Here is a 22,648-nt window from a genome sequence, read left to right on the forward strand (position 1 = left end):
TAGCATGGCCCCTGCGCAAGGATGACACGCAAATTCGTGAAGCGTTCCACATTTTCTCTATGAGCACTTTTTGCCGTGCTTTTCTGGCTTCCAGCTATTGCATGAACAGCGTTGACAGAGTATGGGTCAACCTGGAGCTGATTCAGCAGTTAGATGCTGGGTCTATTTTGTTTTCTTTCCTCCCCGACATTGACACAGTTGTCCGCTGCTAGGCTGGGGTTGGGGACTTGGCCTCGGGGTACGAGTTGACTCTGTGGCCTGAGAGTGGTTTGGGCTCCGCCCCCTTTTATGCTGTATTTGTTCTTAAGGGGCTTTTGAGTAATTTGACAAGAATTTGTCAGCAGTTGGTGTTGATCTTTCTTGTGTCGAGTTCAGCAGGAGTAAATGTCTCAATTCCAAATGTATAAATGCATATTTAAATGCCTTGGTTAAGAGAGCCTGCAGCTATGCAGCGGACACCGCGACAAGGTGCGGCGTGTTCCAGCAGGCTGATATATAGCAAGTCCCGCCTGATGGTAAGCGTGCTTGCTTCGGCAAGCGCGTACGCTAAATTGGATACGATACAGAGAAGATTAGCATGGCCCCTGCGCAAGGATGACACGCAAATTCGTGAAGCGTTCCACATTTTTCTCTATGAGCCCTTTTTGCCGTGCTTTTCTGGCTTCCAGCTATTGCATGAACGCGTTGACAGAGTATGGGTCAACCTGGAGCTGATTCAGCAGTTAGATGCTGGGTTGTTTTTTTTATTGTTTTCTTCTTTTTTTTAAATCCTCAACACTGACACAGTTGTGCACTGCTAGGCTGGGGTTGGGGACTTGGTCTCGGGGTACGAGTTGACTCTGTGGCCCGAGAGTGGTTTGGGCTCCGCCCCCTTTTATGCTTGTCTCGGCAAGCGCGTACGCTAAATTGGATACGACACAGAGAAGATTAGCATGGCCCCTGCGCAAGGATGACACGCATATTCGTGAAGCGTTCCCCATTTTTTGAGTGTAGTTCTGCAGTAGTAAATGTTTAAATCCATTTACTCCTAATAATTATAAATCATAAATTATTAAAATTGTTACATTTATAACAATTGTTATAATTGTAACAATGTTAATCAATTTGTAATCTTAGCCATGCTCTTCCAGTTTCTTCTTAGGGTGAAGCACATGGACCTAAAACTTTTTTGTTTAACGACACATTGCAATCCGTGTCACCACAGTCCTGGTGAAGTGTTCAGTTGTCTTTCTCCATCTGCCCAATTCACGTACGCTCTTTCAGAGGGAGACGATATTTTTGTTTGATTTTTCTTTTTTGGGGGGTGGTTAGAGGGCTATCCATTTGAGATTAGCGTCAGCCAAGAATAAATGATCAAATAAACACAGGAATTATTCTTCAATCACGATATGATATTGAAATATAATGGTTCTTTCCCTGTTTCAGCCTGATCAAGCTCGCTGGCTTCTTGCGTGTCATATATCACAGGATCCTCACTTTCCACTCTAATCTTGCTTAGATAGTTACCTATTAATTTTCAAATGTACTGCAAGCAATTAAAGTAAATGAAAACATGCTCTTTGAGGCAAATTTTTAAATTTCAAAATTTTTTTCACATCTGTCTTGTTGTTTTGTTCTATGGTGGCGCAGTGATTAGCACTATTGCTCATTTTTAAATTTGAATGTGTTAGCCTTGCGACCGACTGGGTATACCCTGCCTCTAACCCTACGGTAGCTGGGATAGGCTTTGTTAGGTTCCAGCCCCCCACGGAAGAGAATGGATGGACTCTAAACTGTAAAAACAAAAGAAAATCCTTAAATATTCTTGGCAAATATCATCTCAGTACCTGTAAAACTGTCAGTCTTTTGAAGTTGTTTCACTCAAATCATATTGAAACAAAAGGGAGTTTTTAAGTAACATAATTATCTGATGCATATTCATTATTATTTTTTATTTTTTTCCCCAAGGAATTGGTCAAGGGGTTCCTGTCGTAGCCTTGATCTTTGAGGGTGGTCCCAATGTGATCCTGACTGTGCTGGAGTACCTTCAGGAGAGTCCTCCTGTCCCAGTGGTGGTGTGTGAGGGGACCGGCCGAGCTGCTGACATATTGGCCTACGTCCACAAGCAAACTGAGGAGGGAGGGTAGGATGAGCATTCACTGATGGCATGAAAACAACCAAAATTTGCCAACAGTAGAATTTACTGAATAAAAATTAAAATTTCAACTTAAATTTTAGATAAGAAAAGCAAAACTTAACAGTAAACCGCAAATGCTGAGGAACCCTATATGCAACCAAAGAAAGTTGAAGGATTTCAGTCATTTTATTAAAACTTCCAGTGTGCATTTAAAATCTTTGAAGTTGTCAAAGTGAGACGATTTCTGAATCGTGATACTGTTATTGCTAAATAATTTGCTGCTTTAATTGACACAATTTTTCGTTCTTTTTGTCTTTCTTTTAATAATAATTCTTTTTAATAATGATAACAATACTTTTTGTGGCTTTTATTCATTTCTGACATCTATTTCCGACTTGTAAATAGCTCCGTTCACATAAACATTCAGGCATTTTTTTATGAAACACAAGAGATATGTATATGTCAGTAGCATTGGGTTTTACAATAAGAGTAGGACTTGTTAGATGATTTGAAGTGAAATTAAATGGAGTATATGAGTTAGAATATGTAATAAAATAAAGAAAAAAAGTAATTTGCAAAATGGTATTAAAATACATTAAGTGATTGTAGACCTGCAGTATTTAAACATGGTGTTTAAGCTTATTATTTATGTTATTGGAACAGGAAATGTTATTTCTGAAGATAGGAATGTAGAAGGGCCAGTAAACTAAGAGCTTCACTTTCATGCACAGCTTTCTTGTCACCATGACACACCAGTGCAGCATCTACATTACTGCAGACGCAGCACCACTCTGTGTATAAACGTTTTTGCTCCTCTCTCCCTTTATGAACAAGGCCCAAATATACTTTAAATCTTCCATTTGGGCTTCAGTTCAACTTGGTCACCATTTGATGAACCAAACAGAACCACATCAATCGTAAAAGCAGAGACGAGCTTCTGAGACCACCAAAAGTGGAACTTCTAAGAGAAATTGTCTACAAACATTATGAATAGAATCAATGACAAAAGGCATCCCTGGTGGAGGGTTGTTTATCTCAAGCACAGAACGACCACCCACCTTTAAACCCTCTGTTTCCAAGGACCAGCCAATATGAAAGAATTAAAATAAGTGTTTCTCATTTTCCCTTAAAATTAAAAAGTCATAGTTTACTTCATATTTTACACTTGCCTCTCTGTGATCCACCAGTGGGATCTGCCCCACAGTTTGAGAAACACTGGGATGAAATAAGGGGTTGCTCCAAGGCGAAATATAGGATTGAAAAAGTTTTTTTTTAATCATGCAGCGCCACTGGAGTGCATTCAAAGCATAAAAAATATGGCTGAAACAGTTCATCTTTAGTTTTTCATTATTAAGGATCTATTTGTTGTCCTAGGACAAAAGGAGTAGTGTATCACAACATTAAGAAAAGAAATTTGTGTAGCTCTTTGGATAAATTGTTCCTTCTTTCAACAGTACTAGTCCAGCACTTCATGCAACCCTAAAACACTATCATATTAATATTGCTAAACAAGTGTTATATGGGTAATACGATGGAATCAAACCCATAAAGCATTTTATAGCTGTGTATTTTAGCAGTTTAACTTTTCCACAGCGGTCTCCCTGATGGAGTGGAAACAGACATTATTGCAACCATCAAGAAAACCTTCAACTTCAGCCAAGGTGAAGCAATCCATCTCTTTCAGACTCTGATGGAGTGCATGAAGAGCAAAGAACTGGTAAACTTCCACTTTCTTAATCACATTTAGTTGCTCTTAATTCTTATTTATATTCACTCATTTTCTCCGACTGTGACAGTGATTTGTGAAGTTCAGAGGGATTAAACAGAAATGTATAAAAACTAAAAGCACCAGAAATTGTGAAAGAAGGTGGTTTGGATTTCAACCTAAACAGGGGGTTTTCGAAGTATGATGGGCCCCCCCACCCAAACAAAACTGAAACTTTACCTTGACAGAAAGACACACCACTGAGGAAGGGTTTGGGAGATGCAAGCAAAAGCATAACTTTACCAATAATTTGTGGCGTATAACCTTGTATTTTGTTCTTCTTTTGTTCTGTTTGTTTACATTTTGATATCCTTAAAACTGCGATAAAACTCAACTTTTGATAGATCTTACATTTTTTTTAACACGAGTCTTCCTAAATAGCAGAATTGGTTTCAAAACTGTTGGACTGAGATGAATTACAACTTTGAGTTTAAAGAGATGAGCAGAAGCACTCTCCAGTAAAAGAAAGACAAAAGGCAAAACAATTAATCCATATCATAATCATATGTCTTCCAACAGTTATGAAAAAAAAAAAAATCTAATTTTTGGCAATTGCACAGTTTTACTTAAAATTGATCTAAATCAGTAACATTTTTTACTTTCATAATTAAGAAATAAAATAAAAGTAGGACATCAAGTCCTTTATTTGTAATTACACGTATAGATTTTGATTGGTACTGGACAATAAAGACATAAGAGAAGAGAAGGTTAGCCGAGCCTAAAAATAAGGATTTTGTGTTTCTTTGTAGAGATGGATTGAGACCGATAAGGAACACAAATGCTGGTGCAAATTGTATTATGTTTCACATCTCTTCTTATACACTTCTCTGTTACTCTTCCTCTACCTGATTGAAATCCTCTTAACCTCCTGAGCCAAACAATACACTAATGCAGAGAGGACTGTGGATGTAATGTTATAGAATAGAATAGATTAGAAAAGAATAGCTTTTTATTGTCATTGTACTTGTACAACAAAATTGTGGATGTAAAATCTGCCTTCTTGCATATTGGTGACAACTGGTGATTTTTCTAAGTGGGGGATTTTTTTTGTTGGTATGATTTCAGCTTCAACCATGTGGATAATGTCTGTGGGAGCCTTATTATAAGTGTTTTTTGTGTTTTGTTTTTTAAAGATCACAGTGTTTCACATCAGTTCTGAGGAACATCAAGATATTGATGTAGCCATTCTAAGGGCCTTACTACAAGGTTAGTGGATTCATTTTCTCTGAACCTTTTTATATCTCATTTTCTTTAATAAAGGAGCCAAGAATGAAAGTCACGTAAAGTTGATTCAGTCTGTTCATACACTATAGTCATTGGCATTTGGAGGTTAAGATTTCAAGACTTGGTAATGTTGTTTTTCTGATATAGATATGCTTTGAGAACCTAGTTCCCCCCAGTGTGGCCTTTTCTTTCAGCTCTGAGGAGATCATGTTGCTCACATTCACATGGCCTCCTTATTCCAACAATCACTGAGCTCTGTCTCTCACAGCTGTATCCCACCCTTCTCTGTATCCTCTTTAATAAAAAAGATTTTATTAATGTCCTGCCATTATTCTTTGAATCTTTTTATTGTAAAATTGTATAGGAGAATAATATACTTAAAGTGTTAAATCAAAACGCAAGCAGTCTTAGTTTTGACAAACGTTTCTCTTAACAAAACGCGTGAATGGGGTTAGGTACGTTCAGAAGATAAAAGTTGAGGCCTGTGGCTTAAATATCCACTTAGGCAAATATTTGTCAGTCTAAGGTGCTGTTTTCATAGTATAGCACTAGCTCACCCTTAAAAAGATCATGGGGTGCAACCACTGTTTTGCTTTTAAAAATATTGGGGTTTCTTCAGAGATCCTTGAGTTTTCTACTGAGATATAGATTGTCTCTTATACACATATTGTTAATGGGCAGTGCACTATTTTTTCTTTGTTTTTGTTTTGTTTTGTTTTGTTTGTTTTTTGTTTCTTTGTTTTTTTTTGTTTTTTTTTTAAACAACAGACTAATTTCAATCAAACCTAAGAGTGTAAATGGTTCCATCCAGAGACCTGTGCAGATTAGACTAATTACTTGATGGAAGCATGAAAAATTAACCGTTATTTTTGCACATTTGCTTCCTTTTTCAGTTTCCATTTGCAGGTAAAATGAGACACAAACAAAAAGATGGGAGAAAATGACCTCAGATTGAAGAACTTACTTTCCTTTTTTACATCCAGACAACATAAATTATGTGTACTGTGGTCATGACCATTCGATTCAGATGGCTCCTAAAGTACAATCAGGTAGATTAGTGTAGAAGAGACCAGTGGACTGAGCAGGATTTACTTTGTAGTCTAATCTGCTCTGTAGCTGTATTAGTGTGTAATTGACTGTATTACTGCGCTGGACATGCTCTGCTAATGCCCTCTAATCCTGTGTGTTGGCTAACGGGAAATACACAGTTAATAAGGCTTTAGTTGCCTGTGAAGTAATATGTGTTTCTGTGTGTTTACACATAGCTTTACCTGTGTGTTTCAGGCACAAACGCATCTGCCTTCGATCAGCTGGTCCTGACTTTGGCCTGGGACCGTGTAGACATTGCCAAGAATCATGTGTTTGTGTACGGACAGCAGCTCCTGGTATGTCTGCATGTTTGTTTGTGTGTGTGTGAGCCACAACTCCCAGGAATGTTTGCTTAGCTCAGCATTAGCTACAAACCTTTGCACTCACCCAAAATAACCCCAGAATCATTGTTGACCACAGTTTGTAGTCTGAAGACCCAGGAGACTGTGTTTGGGCAGGCTGCCACGAATTACTTGTCTTGACTGTAACGTGAACCCTGTTACAGTTGTCTTCATAAGCAGGCCTCAGTGCCTTTGTTTATTTTAAAACTGGAGGACTTCTGGCTCTTGTGTAAATGAGAGAGTGGATAATATTTATTTTTATTTGTATTTGTGTTTTTGTTTTGTTTTTTGGTCTTCCTCCTCTCTTAATTTTGTTTTATAGATATTTTCTATAAGAGAATGCTTCATACCAGCACGTGTATTTTTGTGTGTGAAGGTGAGCTCTTTGGAACAAGCAATGTTGGATGCACTTGTAATGGACAGGGTGGACTTTGTTAAGCTGCTCATAGAGAATGGAGTGAGCATGCACCGTTTCCTGACAATCAGTCGGCTCGAGGAGCTCTACAACACGGTACTATCCTATGTTATGTCATAGCCACTTAATGAGAGAGGTGATGGATATAAAAGATGTCATTTTAAATGTGTGGTCTTTGTATTTTTTTATATTGTAGAAGCAACCTCCCAACAACCCAACTCTTCTTCACCTTGTTAGAGATGTCAAACAGGTAATTGTGTAAATTGATAGTAAATTAAGCAATCTTTTTTTCCTGATATTAAGTGTAATCCTCTTAATCTATGTTTATTGCACATTTTTACAGAGCCATCTGCCTCCAAACTATAAAATCTCTTTGATTGACGTTGGCCTGGTTATTGAGTACCTGATGGGCGGGACTTACAGGTGCAACTACACCAGGAAACGCTTTCGAATCATTTACAACAATCTTCATGGAAATAGTAGGGTGAGAAATGGCTGATATTTTTAATGTGTCATAAAACTCTTCTACTTTGTATTTTATTTTAACTTTTAGCCATCAGTGCTGGACAGACCTGGCATACCCAAATGTGTAGTGAGGGTGCATTTGGAGTGTCTTATGGAGGCCCTGATTTGCAAAAACTTCAGTTCCTACCCTAGCAATCCAAAGATGGCTGCGGAGATCGAGAATCGTGGACCATGTTTCGCACCTCCATTGCTGAAGCTGCTATATGGAGCTATGGCCACAAGGTGTCTTGATAACCCCAAAACCAGATATTGGACACCAGAGGTGAACAGAACATTCAGGATATAGAAGGAGACTTGTTGAGCTTGGGTTGGCTTGTAATGCCGTAGATGCGGCTGACAGGTACTGACTGGCCAAGTGAACTCTGTCCCTAGGAGTAACTGAAGCAAAAACTGTGGTGTGCGAGGAGCTCGGTGAAATCCTCAACTATGGTCAGAAGAAGCCTTGGGAAGTGACCAGAAAATTAGTTTGCAGGCAGATACAAGTGGCAGAAATGAGCTTCTTCTGAAAGGTGTTTGGCTTTCCCTTAGAGTTAGGGTGAGGGCCCGGCCATTCAGGAGGGGCTCAGAGTAGAGACGCTACTCCTCCACATCAAAAAGACCCTGTTGAGGTGATTTGGGCATCTGACAAGGAAGCATCCTGGACGTGAGGTGTTTTGTAGGTTGTTTCCTACAGGTCAGGCCCAGGACGCACTGGATAGACTGTTTCTCAGCTTGCTTGGGAACACCTCTCTGACGCCCCAGATGAAGTGGAGGAGGTGGTGGATGAGAGGGAGATCTTGGTTTATTTAATTAGACTGCTATCCTTGCAGCCCATTCTCACATATGCAGCAGAAAATGGATGGATTTAGGCCAACATTTTTGTTTTTTATCTTGCCAAGCTAACAAGCAAAAATTGTCAACAAAACTTGTTGGTGACATTGTTGGTTGACACATTTTGGGCTTTAATATGTATAATTTGTTATGAAGGGTTAGTCTGTTGTTATGAACAAGTAGTCTACTAAATGTGAATATGGGTTCATGTTTTTGCACAGAGGTCTGGGCGAAATACAGCAGGTCCTGGTTTGAGAAAAAGTCATGAGTCTTTTAGCATGCAGGCTGACAAGAAGGAGAAGACAAGGCACAACCACTTTATCAAGACTGCGCAACCGTACAAACCCAAGGTAAACATGCCTAAAAGGCTGTGGTGAATTAAAGCCTCTGCATATCTGGAAGCAATGTTGAAAGTAAGGTCTGTCTCCTTCTTAACCCCCCATTGTTCATTTCATTTCACTTCTCTTCTCAGCTCGAGTCTTCCACCGAGCAGAACCAAAAGAGAAGCAAAGAAGAGATTGTGGACATTGACGACCCAGAGACGCGGCGTTTCCCCTACCCTTTTAATGAGCTCTTGGTCTGGGCTGTGCTGATGAAAAGGCAGAAAATGTCACTCTTCCTCTGGCAGCATGGAGAAGAAAACATGGCAAAGGCACTGGTGGCCTGCAAACTCTGCCGGTCTATGAGCTATGAGGCCAAGAAGAGCGATGTAGTGGATGACACCTCAGAGGAGCTGAAGGAGTACTCAAAGTAAGATTTTCTATGACTTTTGATAAGTTTCAGATATGAGTGAAATTTTCTTTTTATATATCAGGAGTGAAATAATCGTGTGGGTTGTATTGCAGTGAGTTTGGGACGTTGGCAGTAGACCTGCTGGAGCAGTCATTCAGGCAGGATGAGACTATGGCCATGAAGCTTCTGACTTATCAGCTAAAGAACTGGAGCAACTCCACCTGTTTGAAGTTGGCTGTCTCGTCTCACCTACGACCATTTGTGGCTCATACCTGCACCCAGATGCTGCTGTCAGACATGTGGATGGGACGACTGAATATGCGCAAGAACTCCTGGTACAAGGTTCATGTTCCATTTAGATTCTATTTTTGGTAGAAGATAAAGCTGGTATAATTTTCATGTGACATTTAGTGCTTTGCTTCCAGATCTAATATACAAAAATTGCTATCAGTACCTTTTATTTAAAAATGGTCAACAATTAGGGTCATTAGGGAATAAAGCATTTATTTAAGGAGGTCATACTCTGAAATCAAGGTTAGACCTTAAGCAGCTAATGAAGCTGAGTTACACTGTAGTGATTAATCATACTATAGAAAAGGAGAAAAGTATTTAGATTTGTGAAAAGCAGCAAAATTGGTAGTGCACACATCAGGTTAGTTTTTCTCTTAAATAGCAAAATTATGGGTTTCACCACTGTTTGTAATTCAAAGTACTGTCTCAACAAATATAGCAGTACCCACCCCCATGAGTTTGCATGTATCTGCAGGTGATTCTGAGTATCTTGGTGCCTCCTGCCATCCTCCTGCTGGAGTACAAATCCAAGGCTGAGATGGCTCACATTCCTCAGAGTCAGGATGACCACCAGATGACCATGGAGGACAGCGAACACAACTTCCAGAACATAGCTGAAGACATTCAAATGGTTAGATTTACTCACTGTCTTTGTCTTGTGTGCACTCTAGAATTCAACAATGTTTCGACAAACTTTATGATCAAGTCAATAATGAAAGACTGAAAAATGAAAAGCTGTCAATTTGTTCTAGTTGAGCAGTACTAAAGGCTGTATCTATGTATAACAATGAAAAGTGGGAAAACTGTAATATTTAGATAATTAAATCTTTTTTCCTCATTGTGTAATTTGGGCCTGTTTAATGTTTTTTGCAGGATGTGTTTAAGGAGACAAGATCCCATGACCACGTGGAGGCAAAAAGTGACATGGAGACGCATGTTCGTTCCAGGAAGCTGCCTTTAACCAGGAAAATCTATGCCTTCTATCATGCTCCTATTGTCAAGTTCTGGTCCAATACGGTATGAAGATTACAGTGAAAGCGCATACATATATATGGAAAAGCAAGTTGACTACAATCTTCTCAGACACTTAAATTATCTTTTTGCCAGCATTGCTTCACTTAAGAAATTTAGTTGCCAAATATCCTTCAACTAAAGCCAACATGCACCCTTGTGTCAGGGAATCAGATGCCATACAAGAGGTTTCTGCCACAACTTTATCTACTCCTTGGTGCATGGAGAAGGGGATAAAGTCTGAAGAAGTTAAAACTCCAGCAATACGTGTATAGGAAAAATTCAGTAAAGCAATAAAGTTGTTGCTCGAGACTTAACGACTTCAGGTAATCAAACATCATTGAGACAGTAGAAGGTACAAGGGGCAGCCCTGATTGATCTCACAGTATCTCACACACATGAAAGCTTATGGAACATAATCACACTAAAATATCCAATATAAAACTTACAATTAATGTTTCTAGATTATTGGTAAGAGGTCTTTATAGAATTTTTTTTCTTCTTCTTCTTGTCTTGTATCTGGTATTCATCATTCAGTTGTGGGTTTTGTTTTACCTGTGTTTAGGCAGTCCCCAAGTGGCAAAGCACCACCTTCACCTCCACATCGTTACTTTTTATTTTAAATAAAATACAGTAGAGAGTGGGCAGAAAAGTATGTTCAAATCAGAAGGCAAGGGGTGCACCTTTCAAACAGCAGAGTCTTTCTACTAATTTTCCTTTTGCTGTTTTTATGGAGTTATGTTATAATATATTTTCTTAAATATGCTCATGCACTGTCAGGTTCACACTGTTCTTTTCTCTTGCATTTTTCTCACTGTTGCCCAACACTAGTTCTCAGAAACTTAGGCTGGGAGTGATCTTTGTTGGTTACCGATACATCACTAAAACCCACTAACCTACAGAATATAGCCTCTGCCTACGCTTATCTACATCTGCTTTAGCGGATTTCATCCAAGTTTCAGCACATTACTGGATCACTGCACCGCTGACTTGCCTATCACCCGTGGGATAATGGCCGATTTTTCCAGCAGATCACACCTCACATGTCAAGGTTCAACAGTTTTCACAACTGACTTAATTAACGTTACACTAAGAAACTGGACATGTGTCTGTGGGAGGACATTTTAAGACTTTCCCACAGTTTACAGTGTGTTTGACCTACTTAAAAAATAGAACTACTTAAGTAGCAATTTTATACAAACTTAAATTGAGAGTCAGCGTAACGATGGGAAACAGTAGAGTTAGGCATTGTTTCCTTCCTGAACCCCTCCTGTGCTTAAAAAGTTATGTGACTTAAAAAGCAGAAACTTAAAACTTAAAACATCAAAACTGGCTGATTCGTATAGGGTCAGGTGGGAACTGTTCTCAGATTTAGTTGATTTTGATATGGAATGATATTTGTGTGGAGGCAAAGTCTCTTCAGAAATGCTGACAGTTAAACTTGCTGACAGACACTGCTGATGTTAAGCAGGTATTATGTTCACCGTCTTTGTTTACTGTGTTAGTTTGTTCATGGTTGTTGCTAGGTATAGAACACAAAGTGAAACTGAGGTTGGAAAGGTCTCAAGTTTTGTTACTATTTAACCACAAAACAAACTGCTGGAAAATTGAAATTTGATCTGAGCTATATCTATATCTGTCTGTCTGTCTATCTGCCTGTCTCTGTCTGTTTTCTATCTGAGAGTCTGATTATATATATCAGTTTGATAAAATAATAAACTAAAATAATAGAGTGTCTGTGTAAAATAGTACAATATCTGGCTATGCAGAAGTTGAAGAAATTTACTTAAAACCACATGCCAGCCTCATGGTGCCTCTAAAGAAAAAGTTGCACTCGACAAAAACATCAGGCTTCTGACACTTATTCATTTCTGCACAAGAAAACATGTTCAGCAAATAGTAATAATATAGTAATGTGATACAAATTACACGTTTAAAGACTAATTTGATGTTATAGTATGACAGTTTGTCTGTGTAGGTTCTCAGTCATTTAGGTCATGGTAGTTTAAGGAGCTTGGAAAGAAAGTGACTGGACTTCTTAAAGTTTCTGGAAGACATTGCAAATCTCACCCAAGAGGGTTCTTCAGTTCTAAAACCAAATGGTGGAGAGTCCCAGATATTTAAACCCTAGTGCGGATTGTCCCTTAAGAGGGTCATTGACTCGCTATTATAAGAATATTACTACTGTGTGATGAGGCTCATGATTAATAGTAGGTGAATGACTTTTTTTGCTTTTTTTCCAAGCTCCTTAGACTAGTATGACAGTTGTACTTTAAAGTCTTCTGTATCGTCTTCTCCTGTGTGACTATAAGATCATCTCGCTCCATCTTACTGGGATTTAAGTCACTCCTTACCTCTTTTCACCCTTCCCAGTGTTTGATCACAAGTTTCTGTTTGCTTTTTGATGGTGGAGTTTTTTCGGTGGACGCAGTTCAGTGTTTTGATTGGTTTTCCTGTTGCCTTCTGTGGGTCGCCTGGTTGTCGGTGGGTAGTAAAGACAAGTTTGCATGATAGGAGCAGTAGAGGAGAGCAGCAGAGTGGGTTTCCTGTAGTTATTGACTTTCTTTGAACATATGGCTGCACAGTATATGTCATATAGGTACTCATATTTAAAGTGTTACCAGAACTGAGGATTATCATTGTCATGATTATTTATATTTATATTTTGGTGGTTTCCTCACTTAAGTGGTAGGGTCCATGTGAGGCTGGGAAAGACATAAGTGTGGGGACTGAGTAGTAGAGTCGGGGGGGAGTTGGCAGCTTGCAGTGAGGCTGCATTCATTTCATTTAATTTTTTTAACTTTGTGTCATTGACATTTTATTTTATTAAAATGTTTGCAAAATAAACGGTACCTTTTCCACCATTCTATTGCCTACAGACCTGCTTCGTCAACATCCTTTTTAAACCTTTTGTTGCCAAACATTAAGAACTCCCCCTTGTTTGGTTTCTTGGTGGCACACTCATCCTGTTTCTTGCATCCTCCTCTAACACAACAGCCATCTGCATGGCCTCTTTTACCACATCCATGAACCTTCTCTTTGACAGCTCTGTTTTTCATATCCTCTGCCAATTATGTCAGGGATCCCTCTTCTGCACATGTCCAAAGAGGGCAAATGAATTACTAAGCCCAAGAGTTGTGACTAATATTGGGTTGTTAATATATTACAGTAAATGTGCTGCTTGTAAGAGGCCCTAAAGCCTTTATGGTTAGGTATTTACTTTTCAATTTATCACTGTGAGTAATCAGTTTTATATTAAATGCACTGACTAAACAGGTTTTAATAAAAATAACAATTGTTTGAGCATTTTCATTTCCATTTATCAAGTAATCCACCAAAGTGCCCCATTAATACCTTCTGGGAACTGAGAGTTGTGAGTTTCACTTGAGACGGAGAGGGCTGAATTTCTCTCACAATATTTATTCAGACTGCTAACCACCAGCTGAGCTCTGAGCCCAGAGACTTCAGGGAAATGAATATTTGTTCCCAACTCAAAGTGATGAGGTTCAACCCTTTAGAAGGACTTTAACTGACCTCATCTCAAAATAATTAACAGAGGAAGTTATCTGAATTAGGGGCTCTTAGTAAGCCAGGGCCGTTTTCCATTTCCGTCCCCTCTGATTTATATACTATAGGGAATCTGGTGTGCATTGTTTCACATTTGAGGTACATGTAGGAGGGATGGGAGGGAGGAATTTTTCTTCTTTTCTTTTTTTAAATGAACCTTACTTTATTTGTCTCCCATATTCAGCTCTTCTACTTGGGCTACTTGATGTTGTACACATATGTGGTGCTGGTGAAAATGCCTCCATGGCCTTCTCCTCAAGAGTGGCTGGTCATCCTCTACATCTTTACGTCTGCCATTGAGAAAATCAGAGAGGTGCGTGGATCAGAAGTGTTCCTTTTTCAGATGCATTAGTCTTCAGAAGTTCATTGTCCAAAATGAGTTTGCATTTCATAGGAATACACAGAGGTTAGCTTTTTATTACAGCTTCTTTCTGGAGGACTGACTGTTGTTTAATGTCTTTCTGATTTCACTTCTCTTATCTATTACTGCTTTTACTCTCTAGATGTTTATGTCTGAGGCTGGCAAAATAAGTCAGAAAATAAAGGTGTGGTTCAACGACTATTTCAACGTGTCCGACTTCCTGGCCATTGTGACCTTCTTTATTGGTTTTGGCCTGAGGTTGGGCGGAGGCGATGCCTTCGTCCCTGGGAGGACGGTTTATTGTCTTAACATCATCTTCTGGTATGTGCGACTCCTGGATATCCTGACTGTTAATCAACAAGCTGGGCCCTACGTTATGATGATTGCCAAAATGGTGAGTCTTTTCTAAGTTTAGTATTCATTTGAACACAAATTTTACAACAACTTGTGACACTGAGGGTGAGATTGTTGTGCTTGTGGTACGAAAGTAAATTAAGCAATGACTGGTATGTATTTCTAGGAAAATTCAACTTGAGACATGTAGAGTGAATCTCATGTAAAAGGAAAAACATTGCCTCCAGGCTCCTGGGCCTGTCAGACATTGTTTCTGCATAACAGAAATGAAGAACTGCAGACTGAGTTACCTTAGCCCCAGTTTGAGTGTTTTAGTCCTGCAAAACTTTTGCTGTGCTGGTTAACAAGGGGCATCCTCCTTTAGAGGCCCATGAAAACCCCAGAAACCTCAACAATAGTACCTAGCATGCTAGGTGTCCTACCCCCACTCCCACTTTCACCTCTCATGTTAGACATACTGCAGCCCAGCTGGACGACGGCGTCTTCTGAAGCCAATTTGCTGCTTCTCTCAGCACCCTCTGATAATGACCTGATAGCTTGTCAGAAGGCTTGTCCTCGAACCTCCATGCTTTCTGTGTGGTTGTTGGCCACAAATTCTCCTTATCCCATCTCTGCAAGGAGCACCAGCTGCAAATCTGGCTTCTTCTTTTTTCTTAGTTTGTTTCTAAAGTTTGTTCATAATTTAAACAAACTCTCAGATAGAGATTCCTGGCTTTTGTGTATTGATGAATATGCCATGTTTATTTTCACTTTTTTAATCACTTTGAAAATTCATATTTAAACAGCACCATCTGCAGGTATTGTACCGCACTATGTTATCCTAAACTGCCCCATTTATTGTGCTATTAAAATATAACATCACATGTTATGGCATAGTTAAATATAATATTGGATGAAATGATGAGATAAACTCTGAAGCTGGTTCATTTTATTTGGCATTCTGTGATGAAACACTAAATTGCTTCCTTACTGGGACTAAACGATTATGAGCTAGCTTAGCACTTACTTGAGCTAAACTGATTAGCCTGGCTTTGTCCAAAGCTTAAACATGTCCATCAATCAGCTCCTTTAAATTCTGACACCCTTTAAAAATAAATGATAATAATAATAACAATAATGATAATAATAATAATAATAGTAATTTCATTATTTATTGCAAAGTGAATTTTTTTTTTAAAGGGGATTGTATGGCATCACACTTAATTTGAAGTCTAATTGGTGCACTTCCAGGTGTTGATATATGGATTATTTTTTAAACCTTTGGAAAAAAACAGACACATTATTTTTGCTTGTTTTCAGTTTTGTTTTGTTTTTAGTTAAGCTAACTATGCTAGCTGGAGCTTCATATGTAGTTGGCATTTAAATAAATAAATATTGTGTATATTTGACTAAAGTCTACTATATATACGGTATTTAAAAGTAGTGGTATTAGTGTTGTATTGGTGGTATCAGTGTTCCAACTCAGCCAGAAAGCAAATACATATTTCCTAATTTATTAGATTTCTTCTTAAATTAAGCAAAATTTAATCAGAATGTAATCAACATATGTTTAATTATGTGCATTTCAACAGCTTGAAAAATGTATTAGACTAATAATCCTGGTGATTTCAGTACAAGCTTTGGAAAGATTTTCTACTATTAGCTAAAATCAATAATTCTTTTAGACCAAACTAAAAACTGGAAAAGCATCAGCTTGTTTTTGTTTCATATAAAAACTTAAATTCGAGTTTACTTTAAATCCCGGATGTAACCTATATATACTAAAAAGTCCCTAAATTTTTTTTTAGCAGTCTAATATTTTCATATATGGATAAATAATATGGATATTTATCTATCATGTTTTCCATTGACTAGATGTGATGCACTTGCAGGTGGCCAACATGTTCTATATTGTGGTAATAATGGCGATAGTCCTGTTGAGCTATGGAGTACCTAGGAAAGCTATTCTGTATCCGGAAGAGGAGCCAAGCTGGACGCTGGCCAAAGACGTGGTTTTTCAGCCGTACTGGATGATGTATGGGGAAGTATATGCCTATGAAATCGATGGTAAGGACGATGAGCTTGGTAGGGGAGATTACGAGGGTAAGGGCAGTTTTATTCAGAACTTCTCACCACAGCATGACGGCTAATCATCAGTCAAAACAAGCACTGGAAATCAAACCCACGATATCCTAATCATCGTTTGCTCCCACAGCCTCTTTGGCACAACATGGTTCCCAAACAGCGGCAACCAGAACAGGTCACTTTAGGAGGGCAGGACATTTTGCTCCACCACAGCATCAACTGTCCTGATGTGGCTCTTAATGGTCTGGATTAAAAGGCAGTGCTTAAGTGGTCATCATTTGTGTTGGGTGCATTTGAAGTTTTGGTGGAACAAAACATTTGGCCAACCTCCATAATCTGAGCTGGTATGCTGACATTTTGCAAGCTGCTAAATTTATCACATAGGTTATCATGACCTTGTGGCAGCTAAAGAATCAGTTCACAATGTTTCAAACAGCTGTAGCCAGTAGAAATAAAAATTAAATGAATACATCTGATACAAAACTATGAAGAATGTTACACGACTGCAGTCATTTGAGCATTTTTTTCCAGTGATTTTTATCTCCATCACACTGTTGAAGCTTTGCTGTCCTCCTTTATCTTTGAATGTTAGTTGTAGAAGATAATGAATTAAACCTGCATGTGTGTGCATTGTAATTTTAGAAGGTTGGTGGATGTTTGTCCTGCTCCTTCCTAATGGACTTCTTTCCTTCACAGTTTGTGCCAACAACAGTGATCAATCGGTGAAGTCGCTGTGCACAGCAGGAGTGTGGCTGACGCCTTTCCTACAAGCAGTCTACCTCTTTGTGCAGTACATATTGATGGTCAACCTCCTAATCGCCTTTTTCAAGTAAGTACTTCTTAGCCTCAGCATTGCCCAGCTTTGAGCTATGTGAACATTTAAACTTCTATTCCTCCATATTGGTTTTGTCCATTTACTGATACTGCTTTCTGATTTCATTGTTGATCTTTGTGTTCTTGCTATTGATGCAGTTGACAGTTAAATGTTTAACTCTGCTTCCAGCAATGTCTATATGCAAGTGAAGTCCATTTCTAATCTGGTGTGGAAGTACCAGCGTTACCACTTCATTATGGCCTACCATGAGAAGCCTGTCCTCCCACCTCCCTTCATCCTACTGTGCCATATATACTCCCTCTTCTGTATGTGTAGAAAAAGGAAGAAGGAGAATATCTACGGACCAAGTACATACTCCATGTTGTTTTAAATATGACACATTTAAATACTTTATGTACTCATTACAAGCAGTTTAAGTGGTCATCAAAGAAATGTACAGCAGTTACAAGTTGCTGTTGCTTCATTTTTTTTAGAGCTGTTTCTCACAGAGGAAGACCAAAAGAAGCTTCATGATTTTGAAGAGCAGTGTGTGGAGACGTACTTTCATGAGAAGGATGATCAGTTTCACTCGGGAAGTGAGGAACGCATACGCCTTACTTCAGAAAGGTAAGACCACTGTTGGCCTTCACAGAGGCAAGATGCGTTTTCAAAATATTAAAACAAATGGCAGTTTCTTTTTGTTTATTTGTTTTAATAAACACCCAGAAAATTGTACCAGTAATATTAAACAAGAAATCTATTTTTTAAGTTTTATTTATATAGCACCAAATTATAACATGAGTCATCTCAGGGACGTAAAAAGGCTGTTATGGAAGTACTTGCCCAAGGACAGGAGGAAAAACTCAGCAAAAAGGGAAAAGAGCAACATTCAACAAACAATATAACAATATCTGAACAGTTTCATTGATTTGAATTGAATGAGGAAAATTACAGGTAATTTGGGTTGTTCTGTAAGTAATGAAAGCTGCTGTTTGTCATTTACAGGGTTGAGATCATGTGCTTGCAGCTGAAGGAGGTTGGAAACAAGGTGAACTTTATAAAGCGCTCATTGCACACATTGGACTCTCAGATTGGCCACCTGCAGGACCTCTCAGCCCTGACCGTGGACACTCTGAAGACACTCACAGTTCAGAGGGCATCAGAAGCCAGCAAGGTCCACAATCAGATCACTCGGGAGCTCAGTCTGTCTAAGAATGTGGTCCCGAGCATTGCCCCCATGTCGACAGACACTGGCTCCCTCTCCAAATCATCTGTGAAAGGAAAAAGCAGTGTCAGCGCCTACTTTGGCTCCTCTTTTCCCCAGACAGGAGCTACCATTGCGGATGCTCTGTTTGGGATGGGCGCAGAACGAAGGGCTGGGACAGAAAGCCGACGGAGAATCGGGCCCAGTCCTGCATCAGAATTGGGGCCGGACCCCACCCTGAGTCCAGCATTGAGTCCAGAGAGTAGGGGCTTGTTCAGGCTTGGACACCTTGCTGCAGAGGTTGGCTCGTCAAGCAGTGCTGACTGCAGGGCCTTTGAGCAAAGTGTTGTGCCCGTTTCCCCTTCAGAGCTGCGTCAACGAGGATACTCGCTCACTCAGACTAAGCAGACCCGTCCACAAGAGCCGGGCCCTTCCGACTCACCATCCAGCCTGCCTAATGTGCCCTCTCCTGGGGTTCAGTTCCACATCAGCAGCACCCCCTCCCAGCCCAGTGGCTCCAGCCACCCTGAACTAGCCCTGTCTGGGCTTTACCAGCACCCCCTACAGTCAGACAGCAAGTCTGTAGAGTTTGGGGCATTTGTGGGTAAGTATGTGAATGAGCCTGAATCTGGTGATGAGAAGATAAAAGAGGAGGATGAAAAGTGTGTATGTCTCTATCCTACTGTTGTTATTGTGTCTAAGACTTCTGGCTCTGCTCAGCCTGCTTGCTTGCCTGCTTGCACTGTGAAGCCTGAGAACACAGAGGGGTTAGAAAAGGGGGAGAGAGAGTGGGACTCCAGTTTGGGATATGTAAACGAGGCATTCAGTGACGACGAGGGCAGATCCGGCTATCTGAGTAGACGGTATACAGATGATGAACTCTCTCCAGACTCGGAGTTAGCATCACCACTGGGTGACAGCCATGGAAATAATAGACTGCCAGGCTGCACTGAAACGTTTGCTGTGGCATCCAGGAGACCCCACAGACAGTGGATAAAGAGAGTGGGAGTGTCAGAACAAGCAACATCTTGCTATGAAGGTCAGAGTTGGTCAGAAGGTCATCATGACAAGAGGAGCCTGGCGAGTGGGCCAAATGCAGCAAGAGGTTTGAGTTTCAGTCTGAGCTCCGTTTGCCAGGTGCTGGGGCCTGTACACCTCCAGATCAGGAGTGCAGTAGTGCTTTGGCTGGGGACCTTCTCCTTTCCTTTCTCTGCTCTGTCTGGACCTTTTACCCGACTTGTTCTTGGGTAGTTCTGTGGTTTTCACCTAAGTCACAGGAGTATGGGTGATTGGTTTTCTTATTGAAGTTAACAATGAATGTTTTTTGTTTTGTTTTGGGTTTTTTTGTAGGGCTGCATCCAAATATTTGAGTATTCGGATTTATTTAGTTGCATAGGCATAAAAATATATATATATATATATATATATATATATATATATATATATATATATATATATATATATATATATATATATATATATATATACACACACACACACAGAGTATAATTCATTTCATTTATTTAATGTTGCTAATTAGTTATTTTTGTTCTACTGTTGGAGACTAGCAAAAAATCTATGAATTGCATTGTTCTGCAGCAGAGCTCATGCTTTGCATTAAGAACAAAGTAGGAAACCCTCTGTTGTTTCTTTCTCTATAAGTTATCTTTTTATATTTGTTTGTAACCTGAGTTATAGCACAGCAGATTGCACTTATAAAATCAGAGACAAGCCTGGAAATTATGGGTTTTCACAGTTCTCATTAACAGCAGTGATCGTCATTTTAGCTCACCACCTCACTGTTTTAAGATTGTTGCAAGTTTTAGCAGCTCTTTTTTTTATAAGCACAAAAAAAAAAAATCAGTGGGCACTTTTACTTGGCGTAAACCACATCTCTCTCTGTACCATCCAGCAAGCAGCAGTACCCAGACAGATTTTTACACTGCATGTGGCACTATTTCACAATAGTTAGTGATTATGTGTGTCCCCCGGATCTCAAAAGAACTTGTATTCGGGACAGCCCTATTATTTTATGGTATATGTGTCTGTCAGGTGGGGGTGAGGAATCAGATGTTGAACTGAGATTATTTCACCGTGAAGGGGTTGGTCGTGTCATTAAATTGGGGACTGTGTATGTTTTTTTTTGTTTGTCTTAATTTGAATTAATTTGAGCAGTTGCATTAGATTTTGTAATAGGAATATAACTTTGTTTTCTTTTTTCAGGACATAAAGACAGTGAGGAACTCCAGCACTCTTTGGCCAAAGCAACCCCCACCTCCAGCAAACAGCATTGCCCGACCACACAGACCAAATCCCAGGTGTGTGTATGTCACCTTTTATTTTTATTTATTTATTTTAAAATTTCTCTTCTCATAATGTCGGACCTCCGTAGACAGTGAATGTCTTCGTCTTCTTCTTCGTCTTCTTCTTCTTCTTCTTCTTTCATATGTAGACTCCTAACATGACTGACTGGGCTGTTTGCATAATAAGCATGTAAAAACAACCAAACCACAGCAAAACAAACCAATCTCCTTTTTCCTGAATTTGCAAATACGTGTTCTGACTAATCAAAAAAACAGAAAAAAAAACCAAAACCTGAAGAGTCATTCAGTAACTTGTTAATTGGTGTGTGACAGATGGCTGACTTATTAAAACATGATGAGTAAACAGGATGCTAAATTTCTGTTAGGTTAACTTATAATCTTCCGTTACAGCTAAACTGTCAAATTCACCACAGATCTGTGATTAAGAACTGTTTGCCTTCACACAACTTTTTGCATGTGTGCTTTTGTTTTTGTTATTTTTGTTTTTTAATCTCAATGTGTTTTTATGTCGTCCCCAGGCTCAACCCGAAGGTCACGCTTACATCAGAGCAGTCAACTCTTATGCTGGCTTCACTGAGTTTGACAGAAACCCAGCCTTTCTTCACCCAGACTCGAGTAAGTTCACAAAACAGCGATGAATTATAACGTGCAGTGGGTTCAGAAGTTTGGTAATTTTTCCTTTGTGCACCACCACACAATGTGATTGTGTCACACAGTTTCAGTGTGATTCAGGTAGTGCATTAACTGTTGAGGAATTATAGCTGTTTTTATACAAATACTGCGTTACATTGAAAGTGGGAAGATGGAAATGCTGCACGTAATGGTAGTGATGGTTGAATGATGGGGAACAAAACAAAAACAGCTGCAAATACTAGAACTCAGCCATCTTGGGTATGACGTCACTCCCAGCTCAAGTTTCCAAGGTAAAAAAACGCAGCAAACGTCCCCTATTTTCAGAGGCTCAAAGGTAACTGAACAATTGACCGAAGAACAGTTTCGTGAGGCCGATAACGTCGCTATCGCTCACCGGAAATCAATCATGTTCTGATTGTTTGAACTAAAATCCACTTTGAAGATGGCCAGATGAAAAATGACAAACATTGTTCCAGAATACTTCTGAACCGACTGTATATTGATGTGATCAATGTTTCACGTCTTTTGAAATATACGGGTTGTTTGTCACTGGTTGTGTTTCTTTAGCTCTGACAAAGAAGGACAGGAGCAGAGTGTCTGCTGAAGACATCCTCACACATGATGACCCCAGGGCTGCAGTACTGGTAAGATTAGTCCGTGTACTTTCCATCGGAAAAAGTCATATATTGTGCAGATTAACTCTGAACTATATTTGTACCTGTTCCTGTAACTGTTTAACAACTTCTGCTTTCTTTACCAGGAAAGAATTCAGGTCAAATCGGCCCAAGCCAGCAGCCTGTAAGTGTCCACACACGCACACACGCACAGGCACAGAGTAAAGTCAAAGTCAAGCTGGGCTTTAGTACTTATTTGTATTTATTTGTGTATTTTCCCTATCAGGCGGGCCCCTGGGGAAGACACACTAACAGGTGAGATCTGTGCTCCTCTGAAATCTGCGTAGTCAGGGTATTTCTGTCTGGTTTAACTAGTCCGGTTGCTTACTTACAA

General features: G+C 39.4%; 1 protein-coding gene and 3 non-coding genes across 8 annotated transcripts in view; all 4 read left to right on the plus strand.

The window, feature by feature from the left end:
• LOC120441026 overlaps positions 1-56 on the plus strand; it is a 107-nt gene extending 51 nt beyond the window's left edge. Inside the window, exon 1 of the small nuclear RNA XR_005613728.1 lies at positions 1-56. This exon is cut by the window's left edge and continues 51 nt beyond it. This is a non-coding gene — a small nuclear RNA (U6 spliceosomal RNA).
• Positions 1-22,648, plus strand: part of trpm7 (transient receptor potential cation channel, subfamily M, member 7) — a 107,095-nt gene that overhangs the window by 62,549 nt on the left and 21,898 nt on the right. For 4 of the 5 annotated variants that reach the window (XR_005613096.1, XM_039612309.1, XM_039612312.1 and 1 more), the window contains exons 8-31: positions 1,948-2,122; positions 3,710-3,833; positions 5,015-5,087; positions 6,390-6,490; positions 6,912-7,046; positions 7,147-7,200; positions 7,294-7,434; positions 8,507-8,635; positions 8,758-9,035; positions 9,131-9,359; positions 9,784-9,939; positions 10,182-10,325; positions 14,071-14,199; positions 14,390-14,641; positions 16,473-16,647; positions 17,362-17,494; positions 17,669-17,847; positions 17,974-18,106; positions 18,485-19,287; positions 20,907-21,001; positions 21,526-21,622; positions 22,208-22,284; positions 22,401-22,438; positions 22,541-22,569. Coding sequence is in view for 4 of the 5 variants with exons in the window: in XM_039612309.1 (XP_039468243.1) it covers positions 1,948-2,122; positions 3,710-3,833; positions 5,015-5,087; positions 6,390-6,490; positions 6,912-7,046; positions 7,147-7,200; positions 7,294-7,434; positions 8,507-8,635; positions 8,758-9,035; positions 9,131-9,359; positions 9,784-9,939; positions 10,182-10,325; positions 14,071-14,199; positions 14,390-14,641; positions 16,473-16,647; positions 17,362-17,494; positions 17,669-17,847; positions 17,974-18,106; positions 18,485-19,287; positions 20,907-21,001; positions 21,526-21,622; positions 22,208-22,284; positions 22,401-22,438; positions 22,541-22,569 (3,879 nt within the window). In the remaining variant the exon portion in view is untranslated. Of the gene's footprint in view, positions 1-1,947; positions 2,123-3,709; positions 3,834-5,014; positions 5,088-6,389; positions 6,491-6,911; positions 7,047-7,146; positions 7,201-7,293; positions 7,435-8,506; positions 8,636-8,757; positions 9,036-9,130; positions 9,360-9,783; positions 9,940-10,181; positions 10,326-14,070; positions 14,200-14,389; positions 14,642-16,472; positions 16,648-17,361; positions 17,495-17,668; positions 17,848-17,973; positions 18,107-18,484; positions 19,288-20,906; positions 21,002-21,525; positions 21,623-22,207; positions 22,285-22,400; positions 22,439-22,540; positions 22,570-22,648 lie in introns of those variants that run through there. The other variant, XM_039612320.1, reaches the window with a different exon arrangement.
• LOC120440977 lies at positions 524-629 on the plus strand. Its single transcript, XR_005613687.1, has one exon. It is a non-coding gene; the product is annotated as a U6 spliceosomal RNA (small nuclear RNA).
• On the plus strand, positions 879-984 carry LOC116322854. The gene has a single exon (XR_004199666.1). It is a non-coding gene; the product is annotated as a U6 spliceosomal RNA (small nuclear RNA).

The sequence above is a fragment of the Oreochromis aureus genome, linkage group 1 (genome assembly GCF_013358895.1).
Source record: "Oreochromis aureus strain Israel breed Guangdong linkage group 1, ZZ_aureus, whole genome shotgun sequence".
In the NCBI taxonomy this organism is placed as follows: Eukaryota; Metazoa; Chordata; class Actinopteri; order Cichliformes; family Cichlidae; genus Oreochromis; species Oreochromis aureus.